The sequence below is a fragment of the Sapajus apella genome, unplaced genomic scaffold (assembly GCF_009761245.1).
Source record: "Sapajus apella isolate SASKATOON/1434 unplaced genomic scaffold, GSC_monkey_1.0 scaffold12, whole genome shotgun sequence".
NCBI classification, from domain to species: Eukaryota; Metazoa; Chordata; class Mammalia; order Primates; family Cebidae; genus Sapajus; species Sapajus apella.
In genome coordinates this window covers 36569196-36584391 of record NW_022436952.1, presented here as the reverse complement: position 1 = coordinate 36584391, position 15196 = coordinate 36569196, and the positions used below count along the sequence as shown (strand labels likewise).

The 15196-nt window shown below is 39.7% G+C and overlaps 1 protein-coding gene across 11 annotated transcripts in view; it reads left to right on the top strand.

Moving 5' to 3' along the window:
- The window catches only part of NF1 (neurofibromin 1), a 306641-nt gene that overhangs the window by 111966 nt on the left and 179479 nt on the right, over nt 1-15196 (top strand). For all 11 annotated transcript variants that reach the window (XM_032280970.1, XM_032280969.1, XM_032280968.1 and 8 more), the window contains exons 6-8: nt 804-871; nt 1096-1171; nt 1899-2056. In XM_032280970.1, the coding sequence (XP_032136861.1) occupies nt 804-871; nt 1096-1171; nt 1899-2056 (302 nt within the window). The remainder of the gene's footprint in view (nt 1-803; nt 872-1095; nt 1172-1898; nt 2057-15196) is intronic.

Here is a 15196-nt window from a genome sequence, read left to right as displayed (position 1 = left end):
GCTTGAACCTGAGAGGTGGAGGCTGCAGTGAGCCGAGATCATGTCATTGTACTCTAGCCTGGGCAACAGAGCAAGACTCTGTCTCAAAAAAAAAAAAAAAAGTATGAAGAATTTTTAGTGATACAGAAAAAGTTGATACTATGTAAAGTAAAAAGAACAGGTTTGGTATAGCCTATATGATCTCAGTTATGTTAACTATATTTGTCTTCATGCATAGGAAAAGTGATGGAAGGAAAACCATACCAGATGTTAACTGTGATTGTCCCTAAATGACAGAATCATTGATGGTTTTAAAAATTTCCCTTAAACACTTGTGCTTTTTTTTTTTTTCTTTTTTGAGACAGAGTCTTGCTCTGTCACCCAAGCTGGTGGGCAGTGACATGATCACTGCAGCCTTGAAATCCTGGACTCAGGCTATCTTCCCACCCCTGCCTTGCAAAGTGCTGAGATTATAGGTGTGAGCCACTGGGCCTGTCCCTGTGTGTGTGTGTTATACTTTTTTTTTTTTTTTTTTGAAAAAGCAAGTTGTCATTAAAAGGAAAAAGCTCACAGTCATTGACGTTCAAAGCATATTTGCTGTTTATGGAATTTTTCTTTCCTAGCAGACATAACTATCGAGTTTTAGGCTTAGGTATCGTTTACTTTGTTTTATGTGGCTTTACCTTTCATTGCTTACAGATAATATTGGAGCAAAAGTAATATGTAAGCAGAAAGTTATTTTGCTCTGAGTAGTATTTGTGTTAACTTATTCTAATTTTTAAAAATTGTGTGTGTGTGTGTGTGTTTTTTTTTTTTTTTTCCAGAAACAGCATTTAAATTTAAAGCCCTAAAGAAGGTTGCACAGTTAGCAGTTATAAATAGCCTGGAAAAGGTAAGTTACAACCTCTCTGGTATTAAAATTTTGTTTTTAGTGATAAAATTTGCTGTGTTCTCATCCTGCTTCAAAAAGTCATGACTTGAGTTATAGTAGTATCAGGTTAATTTTTAGGAAGGGTACATTGTAATATTACTATGAAGGAAGTCAGAAGCTTGCGACATTTATTGTATTACAAAAGATCACTGCTTTCATATAAACATGTGTTTCATTATTTATAGGCATTTTGGAACTGGGTAGAAAATTATCCAGATGAATTTACAAAACTGTACCAGATTCCACAGACTGATATGGCTGGTAAGGATAAAATTGATTTTTTTTTTTTTTTGGTCTTTTAAATGCCTGCTTGTGACATAGAAACCTATCATTTTCCAAGTTATTTTTGTTACAAAGATGGTTTTACATCTATTGTCACCTGGCATCAAATAGAAAATACTGTTTTTCTCTTACATTTCCAAATTACACCCAACCCATTTCCTTTCCTTGGAGCAAATAGATGAAGAAGTTTGAAATGAAGGTCAGATCTTTAGAGTTGTGTTGGGAGAGGATATTTGGCTCTTTCTTGTAGAGAAGCACATGCTCTGAGGCTTTCTTTTGTATTTAGGGAGATGTGTATAAAGTAGTAATATTCTTACTTATAATGTAAGAATTCTTAGGGACGCAACTGCAAAGCAGAGAATACAGACTCCTGGAGAACTTTGGTAATTCTCTTTGGGAAGCTGTTCAGTCTTTGTTGCTTGGGTACATCATACTTACATAAGGCCCTGCACAGTGAGACTGAATACATGATCATCCATTCTAAAATGTGGGCTTTTCCAGGATAGATCAAGATAGCTCTTCTATATAGACAATGTAACATTGGTTGCCTGCTTATCAGAATGCCTTTGTGAGGTTGCTTAAATGAAGTTCTATGTTTATCTTTTAAAAATCTTGCCTGTGGGTTTTTAGATAGTGTCAGCTTTTACTTTAATGCTGGGGATTTTGTTCTTATCTGATAATGTCATTTAATATATTTTTCATGTAGAATGTGCAGAAAAGCTATTTGACTTGGTGGATGGCTTTGCTGAAAGCACCAAACGCAAAGCAGCAGTTTGGCCACTACAAATCATTCTCCTTATCTTGTGTCCAGAAATAATCCAGGATATATCCAAGGATGTGGTTGATGAAAACAACATGAATAAGGTAAGAAGAGCAAAATTATTTCCATTATATCTAGATGCGAAGCAGTTTATTTTACTCAAAGTGTGTATTACCAAACTATTTTAGGGGACCATTTAAATTATCATTTTAGGACTCTTTGTTTGATAGACTTAGAAGAGACATACTCATACATGATTTTATTTGGCAGAGGGATAAATAATATCGCTCAATGATCAAAGATTTAAAATAATCCCTTTGTTTCATTCTTTTGTCTGAAAAAACTAAATAATAACTGTTACCATTAAGTGTAGTTTCTCTAATATTTACTGCAAGGATTGTCCCGCTTCACTTTATCACTTTTACAAAGTGTTATTTGCATGTACTTAGGTGTGTGTCCACATGTTGCTACTGAAAATTTTATTTATTTATTTAGAGATGGAGTCTCCCTCTTATTGCCCAGGCTGGAGTGCAGTTGCACGATCTTGGCTCACTGCAACCTCCACCTCCTAGGTAGCTGGGATTATAGGTGCCCGCCACCATGCACAGCTAATTTTTTGTACTTTTAATAGAGATGGGGTTTCACTATGTTGGTCAGGCTGGTCTCAAACTCCTGACCTCAGGCAATCCACCTGCCTCAGCCGCCCAAAGTGCTGGGATTGTAGGCATGAGCCACCACGCCTGTCAGAAATGATCGTTTTAGGTATTTTAGAACAGCTTTCACAGAATTTTGCCAGGAAGGTAAGGCTCTCACATATTCCATCTGTAGTGAAATTGGCACTATGACAACTGGTAATTCTGGGAGACTCTTAAAATTTTTTAAAAATAATCACCTTGGGCCGGGCTGGTGGCTCACGCCTGTAATCCAGGCACTTTGGAGGCCAAGGCCGGCAGATCACCTGAGGTCAGGAGTTCAAGACCAGCCTGACCAACATGGTGAAACACCATCTTTCAAAAAAAAAAAAAAATCACCTAAGGGATTGAAACAACAACAACAGAAAGAACCGTGTATTAATCTTATGGTTTTAGTGAAATTTCAGTATGCAGTTTATTTTGCAAATAAGTTTTTTTTCATTTTTGGCTGCTTTCGGAGAAATACTCTTAGCTGACTAAACATGAGATGGGTTCCTGCATGGTTTGCCCGTGGCTGGAGATGTTCAGAATCAGCTGAATGATTTATTATGTTGTACAAGTATTGGATAGGGAATTTATACATTAAAGGGTAAATAAATGAACCAGGTAATCCTTGAGAGTCTGTGATTGTGTGTTACTCCACTTAGGTGTATATCCCAACTTTTCCATTATGAGGATAACATTTTTCATGGTAGATTGTTTTGGAGCCCTTCAAAATAGGTGTGATGGTAAATACTGGCAACTGCCTCAGGGGAGGCCATCACTGTTGCCTCAGGCAGCGCAATCAACTTGATTGTATTGAAGGATACAAAGTATTGATCCTGGGTGTGTCTGTGAGTGTGTTGCCAAAGGAGATTAACATTTGAGTCTGTGGGCTTGGAAAGGCAGACCCACCTTTAATCTGGGTGGACACCATCTAATCAGCTGCCAGCATATAAACAGGCAGAAAAATGTGAAAAGATAGTCAGGCCTACCTTCCCAGCCTACATCTTCCTCCTGTGCTGGATGCTTCTTGCCCTCAAACATCAGACTCCAAGTTCTTCAGTTTTGGAATTCAGACTGACTCTCCTTGCTCCTCAGCCTACAGATGGCCTATTGTGGGACCTTGTGATGTTGTGAGTTAATACTTAATAAACTCCCCTTTATAATATCTATTCCACTAGTTCTGTCCTTCTAGAGAACCCTAATACAGATTTTGGTATAAGGAGTGGTTCTAGAGGAACAGAATATTAAGGATGGAGTTCTTTAGTTGGTTTGGGGGTTTCTGGAGTTGGCTGCTTAATATGGTTAGACCCAAAAATGCTAAGGACTCTACTCCAATAGTGTGGAGAACACTGATAATCAGCATGAACTGTTTAGAGAGTTATGCAAAATAAACGCATTTGACACTCCTGATTCACCGCTACTGAGAGGCAAGGATTTTAGTGCCTCTATACATAATGCCTTTGACTATATGTGGAGAACCAAGGAACATGATGAAGCTGGTTGGTTGCTCCTAAATTCAGTGTACAAAGGGATGAAAGAAAATGATGAATTCAGGGATTCTATGTCCTGGCTTCAGAAGCAGATACTGAGCCTCAAATCTGCTAAGATTGCCCTGAGTGAGAGTCTTATCTCCTGTAGCAAAATAACTGAAATTGTGGAAAAACAGATACAACTCTTATCATGCAAGTGGCAGACCTGCAACAAAAAGTGCATGCACAGCCTCGCCAGGTGTCTACTGTTACAGTGAGAGCATTGATTGGAAAAGAAGGGGACTCTGTGACTTAGAATAGGGACATGTGGGAGGATCCTGATGAAGCCAGGGACACTGAGCTTGTAAACGCTCATGAAGAAACAGCTTCCCCATCTCCAGTAGTGGCAACATCCTCTCCTGGAGCCATGTTGCCATCAGCCTTTCCACCTTTGTCTGAGGAGACAATGATGGCCTCCCCTGAGGCAGTTGCCAGGCAAAATAATGTTGATTTTCCTCAGGAGCCACCCCCAAGCTCCCTGTTTACTTCTAGACCTATAGCTAAAGTCCTGGCAGGCCCCTAGAGGTGAGGTTGAGAGTGTAACCCATGAAGAGGTGCACTACACATGAGAAGAACTGCTTGAGTTTTCTAATTTATATAAACAGAAATCTGGAGAACAGGCATGGGAATGGATATTAAAGGTGTGGGATAATTGTGGAAGAAACAGAGTTGGATTGGGCTGAATTTATTGATTTGGGCCCACTGAGTAGGGACTCTGCATATAATGTTGCAGCTTGGGGAGTTAAAAAATGTTCTAATAGATTATTTGCTTGGTTAGCTGAAATATGGATTAAAAGATGACCCACTGTGAGCAAGCTAGAAATGCCTGATCTCTCTTGGTTTAATGCAGAGGAAGGGATCCAAAGGCTTAGAGAGATTGGGATGGTGGAGTAGATTAGTCACTTTAGACCTCCTCCCAGCTGGGAGGGTCCAGAAGATATATCCATGACCAATGCCTTGTGAAATAGATTTGTGAGGGCAGCACCTGCATCTCTGAAGAGCCCTATAATTGCTCTTCTCTGCATGTCAGATCTAATTAGGTACCACAGTCACTCAACTACAAAATTTAAATACAGTGGAAATAATTGGATCCCGAGGTGGCAGGAGCCAAGTGGTAACACTTGACCATCAAAGGCAAGGTGGATGTAGCTACTGTAATGGATAGCACAGGCAAAGTGGCAATCAGAATAGTCTTACTCGTGTAGTGCTCTGGCATTGGCTAATTAATTACGGTGTTCCTAAAGATGAAATTAATAGAAAGCCTACTGCATTCCTAGTTAATTTATACAAGCAGAAAACTTCTAGGTCAAATGGACAGAAGACTAAATTGAATTATAAAAACAGAGAATCATGACCCCTCAATCAATTTTTAGACTTGAGCCAGTTTACAGACCCAGGAACCCTTGAATGAAGTGGGAGTTGGGTCCCTTTGAGGAAAGACCCCACTACATTACTGACAATTTATGCAGTGAATCTTTTCCCCATCCTTTCCCAAGGAGACCCCCCAGCCTTTTACCAGGGCAACTGTGCACTGGGGAAAGGGAAATGATCAGACCTTTCAGGGACTACTGAACACTGGCTCTGAGCTGACAATGATTTCAGGGGACCCAAAATATCATTGTGGTTTTCCAGTAAAAGTAGGGGCTTATGGAGGTCAGGTAATTAATGAGGTTTTAGATCAGGTCCGACTTACAGTGGGTCCATGGGGTCCCTGGACTCATTCTATGGTCATTTTCCTAGCATCAGAATGCATAATTGGCATAGACATACTTAGCAGCTGGCAGAACCCCCACATTGGCTCCCTGACTGGTAGGGTGAAGGCCATTATGGTGGGAAAGGCCAAATGGAAGCCATTAGAGCTGCCTCTGCCTAGAAAAGTAGTAAATCAGAAACAATATCCTGGATATCCTACATCCCTGGAGGGATTGTGGAGATTAGTGACACCATCAAGGACTTGAAAGATGCAGGGATGGTGATTCTCACCACATCCCCATTCATCTCTCCTGTTTGACCTATGCACAAGACAGATGGATCTTGAATAATGACTGGATTATTGTAAGCTTAATCAAGTGGTGACTCCAATTGCAGCTGCTTTACCAGATGTGGTTTCATTGCTTGAGCAAATTAACACATCTCCTGGTACCTAGTATGCAGCCATTGACTTGGCAAATGCCTTTTTCTCCATTTCTGTCCATAGTGCCCACCAGAAGCAATTTGCCTTCAGCTAAGGTAGGATATACCTTTACTGTCCTACCTCAGGGGTGTATAAACTCTCCACCTTTGTGTCATAATCTTATTCGAAGAGACCTTGATCTCGTTTTCACTTCCACAAGATGTCACACTGGTTCATTACGTTGATGGTATTATGCTGATTGAATCCAGTGAGCAAGAAGTAGCAAACACACTGGATTTATTGGTGAGACATTTGCATGCCAAAGGATAGGAAATAATTCCGACTAAAATTCAGGGACCTTATACCTCAATAAAATTTCTAGGGGCCCAGGGGTGTGGGGTCTTTTGAGACACTGCTTCTAAGGTAAAGGATAGTTTGTTGCATTTGGCTGCTCCTACAAAAAAGAAAGAGGCACAATGCCTAGCAGACCTATTTGTATTTTGGAGGCAACATTCCTCAATTGGGTGTGTTACTCTGGCCCATTTATCCAGTGACCCAAAAGGCTGCCAGTTTTGAGTGGGGTCCAGAACAGGAGAAGGCTCTGTACCAGGTCCAGGCTGCTGTGCCACTTGGGCCATATGAACCAGCAGATCTAATGGGGCTTGAAGTGTCAGCAGCAGAGAAGGATGCTGTTTGGAGCCATAGGTGAATCACAGCGGAGGCCTCTAGGATTTTGGGGCAAGGTCCTGCCATCTTCTGCAGATAACTACTCTCCTTTTGAGAGACAGCTCTTGGCCTATTACTGGGCTTTGGTGGAAACTGAACATTTGACTATGTGTCTTTAAGTCACCATGTGACCTGAACTGCCGATCATGAACTGAGTGCTTTCTGACCCATCTAGTCATAAAGTGGGTCATGCACAGCAGCAGTCCATCATCAAATGGAAGTGGTATATATGTGATCAGGCTTAAGCAGATCCTGAAGGCACAAGTAAGTTACATGAGGAAGTGGCTCAAATGCCCATGGTCTCCACTCCTACCACTCTGCCTTCTCTACCCCAACCTGCACTGATAGCATCGTAGGGAGTTCCCTATGATCAGTTGACAGAGGAAGAGCAAACTGGAGCCAGGTTCACAGATGGTTCTGCACAATATGTAGGCACCACTGGAAAGTGGACAGCTGCAGCATGACAGCCCCTTTCTAGGACATCCTTTGAAGGACAACAGTGAAGGGAAATCTTCCCAGTGGGCAGAACTTTGAGCAGGGCACATGGTTATGCACTTTGCATGGAAGGAGAAATGGACAGATGTGCGATTATATACTGATTCATGGACTGTAGCCAGTGGTTTGGCTGGATGGTCAGGGACTTGGAAAAAGCATGGTTGGAAAATTGGTGACAGAGAAATTTGGGGAAGAGGTATGTGGATAGACCTCTCTGAGTGGTTAAAAACTGAAGATGTTTGTATCCCATGTGAGTGCTCACCAACGGGTGGCCTCAACAGAGGAGGATTTTAATAATCAAGTGGATAGGATGGATGACCTATTCCATGGATACCACTCAGCTTCTTTCCCCAGCTATTCCTGTCATCGCCCAATGGTCCCATGAACAAAGTGGCCATGGTGGCAGGGATGGAGGTTATGCATGGGCTCTGCAACATGGATTTCCACTCACCGAGGCTCACTTGGCGATGACCACTGCTGAGTGCTCAATTTGCCAGCAGCAGAGACCAATACTGAGCCCTGAGTGTGGCACAATTCCTCAGGGTGATCAGCCAGCTACCTTGTGGCAGGTTGATTATGTTGGAGGGCAGAGGTTTGTACTCCCTGGAATAGAAACTTACCCGGATATGGGTTTGCCTATCCTGCATGCAATGCTTCTGCCAAGATTACCATCCGTGGGCTCACAGAATGCCTTAGCCACCATCATGGTGTAACACACAGCATTACCTCTGACCAATGCACTCACTTTACAGCTAAAGAAATGCAGCAGTGGGCTCATGCTTATGTAATTCACTGGTCTTACCATATTCCCCATCATCCTGAAGCAGCTGGATTGATAGGACAGTGTAATGGCCTTTTGAAGTCACAGTTACAATGCCAACTAGGTGACCATACTTTGCAGGACTGGGGCAAAGTTTCCAGAAGGCTGTGTATGCTCTGACTCAGCATCCAGTATATGATACTGTTTCTCCCATAATCAGGATTCTCCCATAGTCAGGATTCACGGGTCCAGTAATCACTCACCATCACCCCTAGTGATGCACTAGAAAATGTTTGCTTCCTGTTTCCACGACATTACCTTCTGCACCAGAAGACACAATAATGATTCCATTCAACTGGAAGTTAAGATTGCCGCTTGAACACACTTTGGGCTCCCCTACCTTTAAGTCAACAGATTAAGAAGGGAGTTAGAGTGTTGGCTGGGATGATTGACCCAGACTATCAAGATGAAATCAGTCTCTACTGCTCCACAGTGGAGGTAAAGAAGAGTATGAATGGAATACAGGAGATCCATTAGGGTGTCTCTTAGTATTACCATACCCTGTGATTAAGGTAAATGAGAAACTACAATAGCCCAATCCAGGCAGGACTACAAATGACCCAGACCCTTCAGGAATGAAGGTTTGGGTCACTCTACAAGAAAATAAACACCACCTGCTGAGGTGCTTGCTGAAGGTAAAGGGAATACGAAATGGGTAGTAGAAGAAGGTAGTCATCTACACCAGCTAGGACCACATGACCAGCTGTAGAGATGAGGATTGTAATTGTCGTGAGTGTTTCCTCTTCCTTTTGTTAAAAACATGTTTGTGCATGTATACACCTGTACTAAGAAAATATCCTCATTTTATTTCCTTTTTCTTTTATCATAAGACATAAGATTTATTGACTTCACATCAACATTAAGTATTGTTAACTTTTAGTGTTTGGGTTGGGGATTGGTGCATTTTCAGTTGTATGAAGGATAGTTGTATTATGTTAGGCATAATTATGACGTTATTATCTTTATTTGAAGATTATGTATGATCTCAGGAGATGTGTATGGGTTCAGGTTGACAAGGGGTGGACTTGTGATGGTTAATACTGAGTGTCAACTTCATTGGATTGAAGAATACAAAATATTGATCCTGGATGTGTTTGTGAGGGTGTTGCCAAAGGAGATTAACATTTGAGTCAGTGGGCTGGGAAAGGCAGACCTATCCTTAATCTGGTTAGGCACAACCTAATCAGCTGCCATTGCAGCTAGAATATAAGCAGGCAGAAAAATGTGAAAAGAGAGAGACTGGCCTAGCTTTCCAGCCTACATCTTCCTCCTGTGCTGGATGCTTCCTGCCCTCCAACATCAGACTCCCAAGTTCTTCAGTTTTGGAACTCGGACTGGCTCTCCTTGCTCCTCAGCCTGCAGATGGCCTATTGTGGGACCTTGTGATTGTATGAGCTAATACTTAATAAACTCCCCTTTATATATATATATCTATTCCATTAGTTCTGTCCCTCTAGTGAACCAGGACTAATACAGTAGGGTTTTTTTTTTTTTGTTTCTGTTTATTGGAAAGATATAGATAAAAAGCCATAAATTCAGTAGTACTCTTGAGTGAATTTACGTTTCAGTAATCACAACTGCAGCTTTCCAAGTGTTTATTGGTTATTTGTATATTTTCAGGGAATTGCTAATTTTTTCATTAAGTTATTTGTCTTTTATTGATTTGTAAGGGTATGTGTGTACATTTTTACTTGGTTTTATTTTTAAGCTTTGAGTTCTTTTTGCTATATAGATGTTTAAAATTTTCATGTAGTCAACTCAGCCTTGTTCTTTTCTGTTTCCTAGCTTTTTTGGTCAGACCTATATTCCCACAAGATATTCACTTTATTGAGATATAATTCACATATTGTAAAATTTACCTTTTTAAAGTGTAAAATTCAGCGAGTTTAGTACATTAACAAAATTATACAATCATCACCACTCTTTCTGTGCAGAACATTTTCATCTTCCCAAAAAGAAAGCTGTTAGTAGTCACTCCCCGTTCCTCTCTCCTTGCAGCCCTTGGCAACCACTAGTCTAGTTTTTTGTCTCTATGGATTTACTTATTCTAGACTAGACATTTCATATAAATGGAATCATTCAGCATGTCACCTTTTTGTCTGGCATGTGCCAAGATTTTGAAAGTATGCTTTTTAATTTTTCTCTTGTATTTTCTAGATTTAAAAGTTTAGATTTTTAAAATCTTTCTGGCTTAAAAAAAATATTTACAAAAAAATTAGCTGGACATGGTGACAGGTACCTGTAATCCCAGCTAGTCGGGAGGCTGAGGCAGGGAGAATTGCTTGAACCTGGGAGGTAGAGGTTAGAGTGAGCCAAGATCATGCCACTGCACTCTAGCCTAGAGGATAGAGCAAGACTCTTGTCTCCAAAAAAAAAAAAAAAAAAGTTTTTTTTTAAATGTATTCTCACCCTTTTCTACTCACATTCCCTCTGAGCTAATTAGTGTTATTGGCTGAAGTGTATACTTCCACTCACATCTACTTACCCATACAAACATTCAAATGCAAAATACGCATACATACGTAGGGTAGTGGTGGTTATATTTTAAAATGAAATTATTTTATGCACATTACTGTGCATCTTGCTTTGTTTATCTAAGAAAATATTTTAGCTCTTCCTCAAAACAGTTGATAGAGATCTAACACATTCCTTTCAATATTAGGTAACATTCTGTTACACTAATGAGCCTCATTTACTCAACTATTTCACTGTGAATGGGTGGATATTCAGATGTTTTCAGTTTTTTGACATTATAGCTAAGGCTTAAGTAAATATCTTGTTCATATATTCTTGTTAACTGATGCTCTTAATTCTATAGACAAAAATCCCACACCTAGGGTTTCTGTGTCAAGAACTTTTGGATTTAAAATTTGTAGTAGCAGCGGGGTGCGGTGTCTCATGCCTGTAAACTTTGGGAGGCCAAGGTGGGTGGATCACGAGGTCAAGAGATCAAGACCATCCCGCCAACATGGTGAAACCCCATCTCTACTAAAAAATACAAAAATTAGCTGGGCGTGGTGGCGCACTCTCAGCTACGCGGGAGGCTGAGGCGGGAGAATTGCTGAACCTGGGAGGCAGAGGTTGCAGTGAGCCAAGATAGTGCCACTGCAGTCCAGCCTGGCACCTGGCGACAGAGAGAGACTCTGTCTCAAAAAAAAAAAAAAATGTAGTAGGTATTACTAGATTTACACTCCCCAATGGTTGCAGCAGGTCACAGTTTCATCCCCACTGAATTAGATTGCCTATTTTCCTGCATTTTTAAAAATCAGGATTAGCTGTTTTCTTTAAAAATTTTGCCTCACTAATAAGGTAAGATAGTATCTCATCTCAAGTATTCTTACCTTCTCCTTCAGAGGTAAACTGTGTGACATGATGATATGTTAATAACCTTGATTGTGGTACTCATTTTAGAATGTATGTTTATCAGAACATCATGTTGTACACCTTAAATACATACAATTTTTATTTTTCAATTATACCTCAATAAAGCTGAAGAAAATGTCATTCAGAAAGGAAGCAAACAATAGATACTAGCATTAAAATTGCATTATAAATTTTCAAGCATAGATGGATAACATAAGATTAGGAACAAGAAAATGTATGTATAGATTTTAACATTTATATCTGTGAATATTAATCTGTAGATACAAATGTTGAAGGCAAGTTACAGTCTTTAAGAAAATGAAAATTATGTTGTGTACCTACAAATGAAAATAAAAATTACACAAAGTTATATACCTTCACTCAGGGGTATATACTCGAGTATACATATTATTTAACCAGGCTGGAATACAGTGGCGTGATCTCAGCTCACTGCAACCTCTGCCTCCTGGATTTAACCAGTTCTCTGTTCCAGCCTCCCAAGTAGCTAGGTTTACAGTGTGTGTCACCACACCTGGCTAATTTTTAAATTTTTAGTAAGGACAGGGTTTCACCATCATGGACAGGCTGCTCTTGAACTTTTGACCTCATGATCCATTCACCTCGACCTCCCAAAGGGCTGGGATTACAGGCGTGAGCCACCGTGCCCAGCCGAACTTTTTGTATATTAAGAACAGTAATCCTACATTTTTAATCTGTAAATATTTTTCCAGTCACCTGTTTCTTTTGACTATAGTATTTTTTTTAAAAAGACGTATTTGAAATGTACAAAGAATATAACAGTTTCCCATAATTCTGTTAACATTTTGCTACATTGCTCATCTTTGAAGAAATTTATATACATGTCAATGAAAAGACTATAAAATATTTTAAGAAATTTATTCTGAACCAAATATGAGTGCTCATAGCCTGTGACACAGCCCTCAGGAGGTCCTGAGAACATGTGCCCAAAGCGGTTGAGGGACAGCTTGGTTTTACATATTTTAGGAAGGCATGAAACATCAATCAAATACATTTAAGAAATACATTGGTTTGGTTTAGAAGGACGAGACAACTCAAACTGGGGGCTTCCAGGCTGTAGATAAATTTAAACATTTTCTGGTTGACAGTTGGTTGAATTTTATCTGAAGACTTGGGATTAATGGAAAGGAATATCCAGGTTAAGATAAAGGATTTGTGGAGACCAAGTTTTATTGTGCAGAGGAATCTCTCAGATAGCAAGACTCAGAGAGAGCAGGTTGTAAAAAGTTTCTTATGGGACCCAAAAGGGTGCCTGGCTCTTAGTTGATTATCTTCTGGATCTGGAAAGGAAGGAAGGAAAACAAAGGGAAAAGGGATTCTCTGTAGAATGTGAATTTTTCCCACAAGAGACTTTGCAGCACAATTTCAAGTTACAGCAAGGAAATATATTTTGGGACTAAATATTTTTTCCTTTTCTCATAATGTTATACCAGAGTCAGAGTGAAAAGTAAGTCACGATATATAGGGTCAAATAAAACCCATCTGATGAGAATTTACAGTTTGTAGGGCATGACCACTCAGATTCCTTAGGTAGGAATTTGGGCAAGATAAAAAATCAGAGCTTAGTCCTCATACGGCTTTTAAAAGTTGTGAACAAGTAATACTTCCATATATTCTCACTTAATTACAAATTCTTTTTCTTCTTTCCCAGGGACAGCCACTGCAGAGGGTTAGATGTGTATTATTCCAGTCTAGCTTTTATATTTTTATGAGGATGGAGAGACAGACAGATAGGTATATAGTTCAGTGTTTCTCAAAGTGTGGTCTTCAGACCAGCAGTATCAGCCTCACCTGGAAACTTGTGAGAAATGCAAATTCGTAGGTCCCTAATCTAGTCTTGCTGAATAAGAAGCCCTGGGGGTTGGGGACAGCTGTTTTTAGTAAGTCCTTCAAGTGATTGTGATGTACATTGAAGTTTGAGAACCATTGTTCCTGTAGGTCTTTTTTTTTTTTTTTTTTTTTTTGAGTCTTGCTCTGTCACCAGGCTGGAGTGCAGTGGCACAATCTCAGCTCACTGAAACCTCTGCCTCCCGGATTCAAGCGATTCTTCCACCTCAGCCTCCCAAGTAGCTGGTACCACAGGCGCGTGCCACTACACCCGGCTAATTTTTTTTTTTTTTTTGTATCTTTAGTAGATACGGGGTTTCACCATGTTGGCCAGGATGGTCTCGATCTCTTGACCTCGTGATTCACCCCCTTCGGCCTCCCAAAGTGCTGGGATTACAGGCATGAGCCACCACACCTGGCCAGGTCATTGTCTTTAACTGCTGTGCAGTGTTCCCCAAATTGAATATTCCATTTTTTAAAAAGAGATTAAGTCTTGCTATTATGTTGCCCAGGCTGGTATCAAACTTCTGGGCTTAAGCAATCCTCATCCACCTCAGTCTCCACACAGCTGCAACCAGAAGCATGCACCACCACACTCAGCTTGACTATACCATGTTTTAAATTCCATATTGTCAAGAATTTAAGTTACTTTTCTTTACAAAATTAACGTTAATGCAAAGTAAACTATTGGCAGAGTGAAAAGACAACCTACAGAATGGGAGAAAATATTTGCAAACTATGTATCCAGCAGAGGATTAATACCCAGAATAAACAAGGAACTAAACAGCAAAAGAAAAAAAAAATCCAATTAAAAAATGGGCAAATGACCTGAATAGACATTTCTCAAAAGCAGACAGACAAATGACCAACAAATATATATATATATTTTAAAAAGCTAAATATCACTAGTCATCAGGGAAATGCAAATCAAAACCATAGTGAGGTATCATCTGACCCCAGTTAAAATGGCTACTATCAAAAAGATAAAAAATAGTAAAAGTATTTTCTCCTACTCTGTGGATTGTTGTTTCATCTTCTTGATAGTGTCCTTTGATACACAAAAGTTTTTATTTTGATGAAGCCCCATTTATCTTTTTTTCTTTTGTTGCCTGTGCTTTTTCGGTATCATATACAAGAAATCATTGCCAAATCCAGTGTTGGAAATAGTTTTTTTCTTATGTTTTCTTCTAGCAGTTTTATAGCTTTACTGTTAAGTTTTGGTCTTTGATCTGAGTTAATTTTTGTATATGATGTAAGAGAAGGGTCTATCTTCATTCTTTTGCATATGGATAATCAGTTTTCCTAGCATTATTTGTTGAAAAGACTGCCCTTTCTCCATTGAATGGTCTTAGCATCTTTGTGCACCAAAAATTGTTTGGTCATATGTGTGAGGTTTTCTTTCTACGCTCTCTATTCCATTGGTCTATATGACTGTGCTTACACTAGTATGGCATTGTTTTGATTACTGTAGCTTTGTAATAAGTTTTCAAGTAAGAAAGTGTGAGTCCTCCAACTTTATTCTTTTTCAAGATAGTTTTGACTATTATGTGGTTCTTTGAGATTCCATGTGAATTTTAGGATGGGTTTTTCTTTTTTTGCAAAAAATGCCATTGGGATTTTGATAGGGATTGCACTGAATCAGTATATTGCTTTGG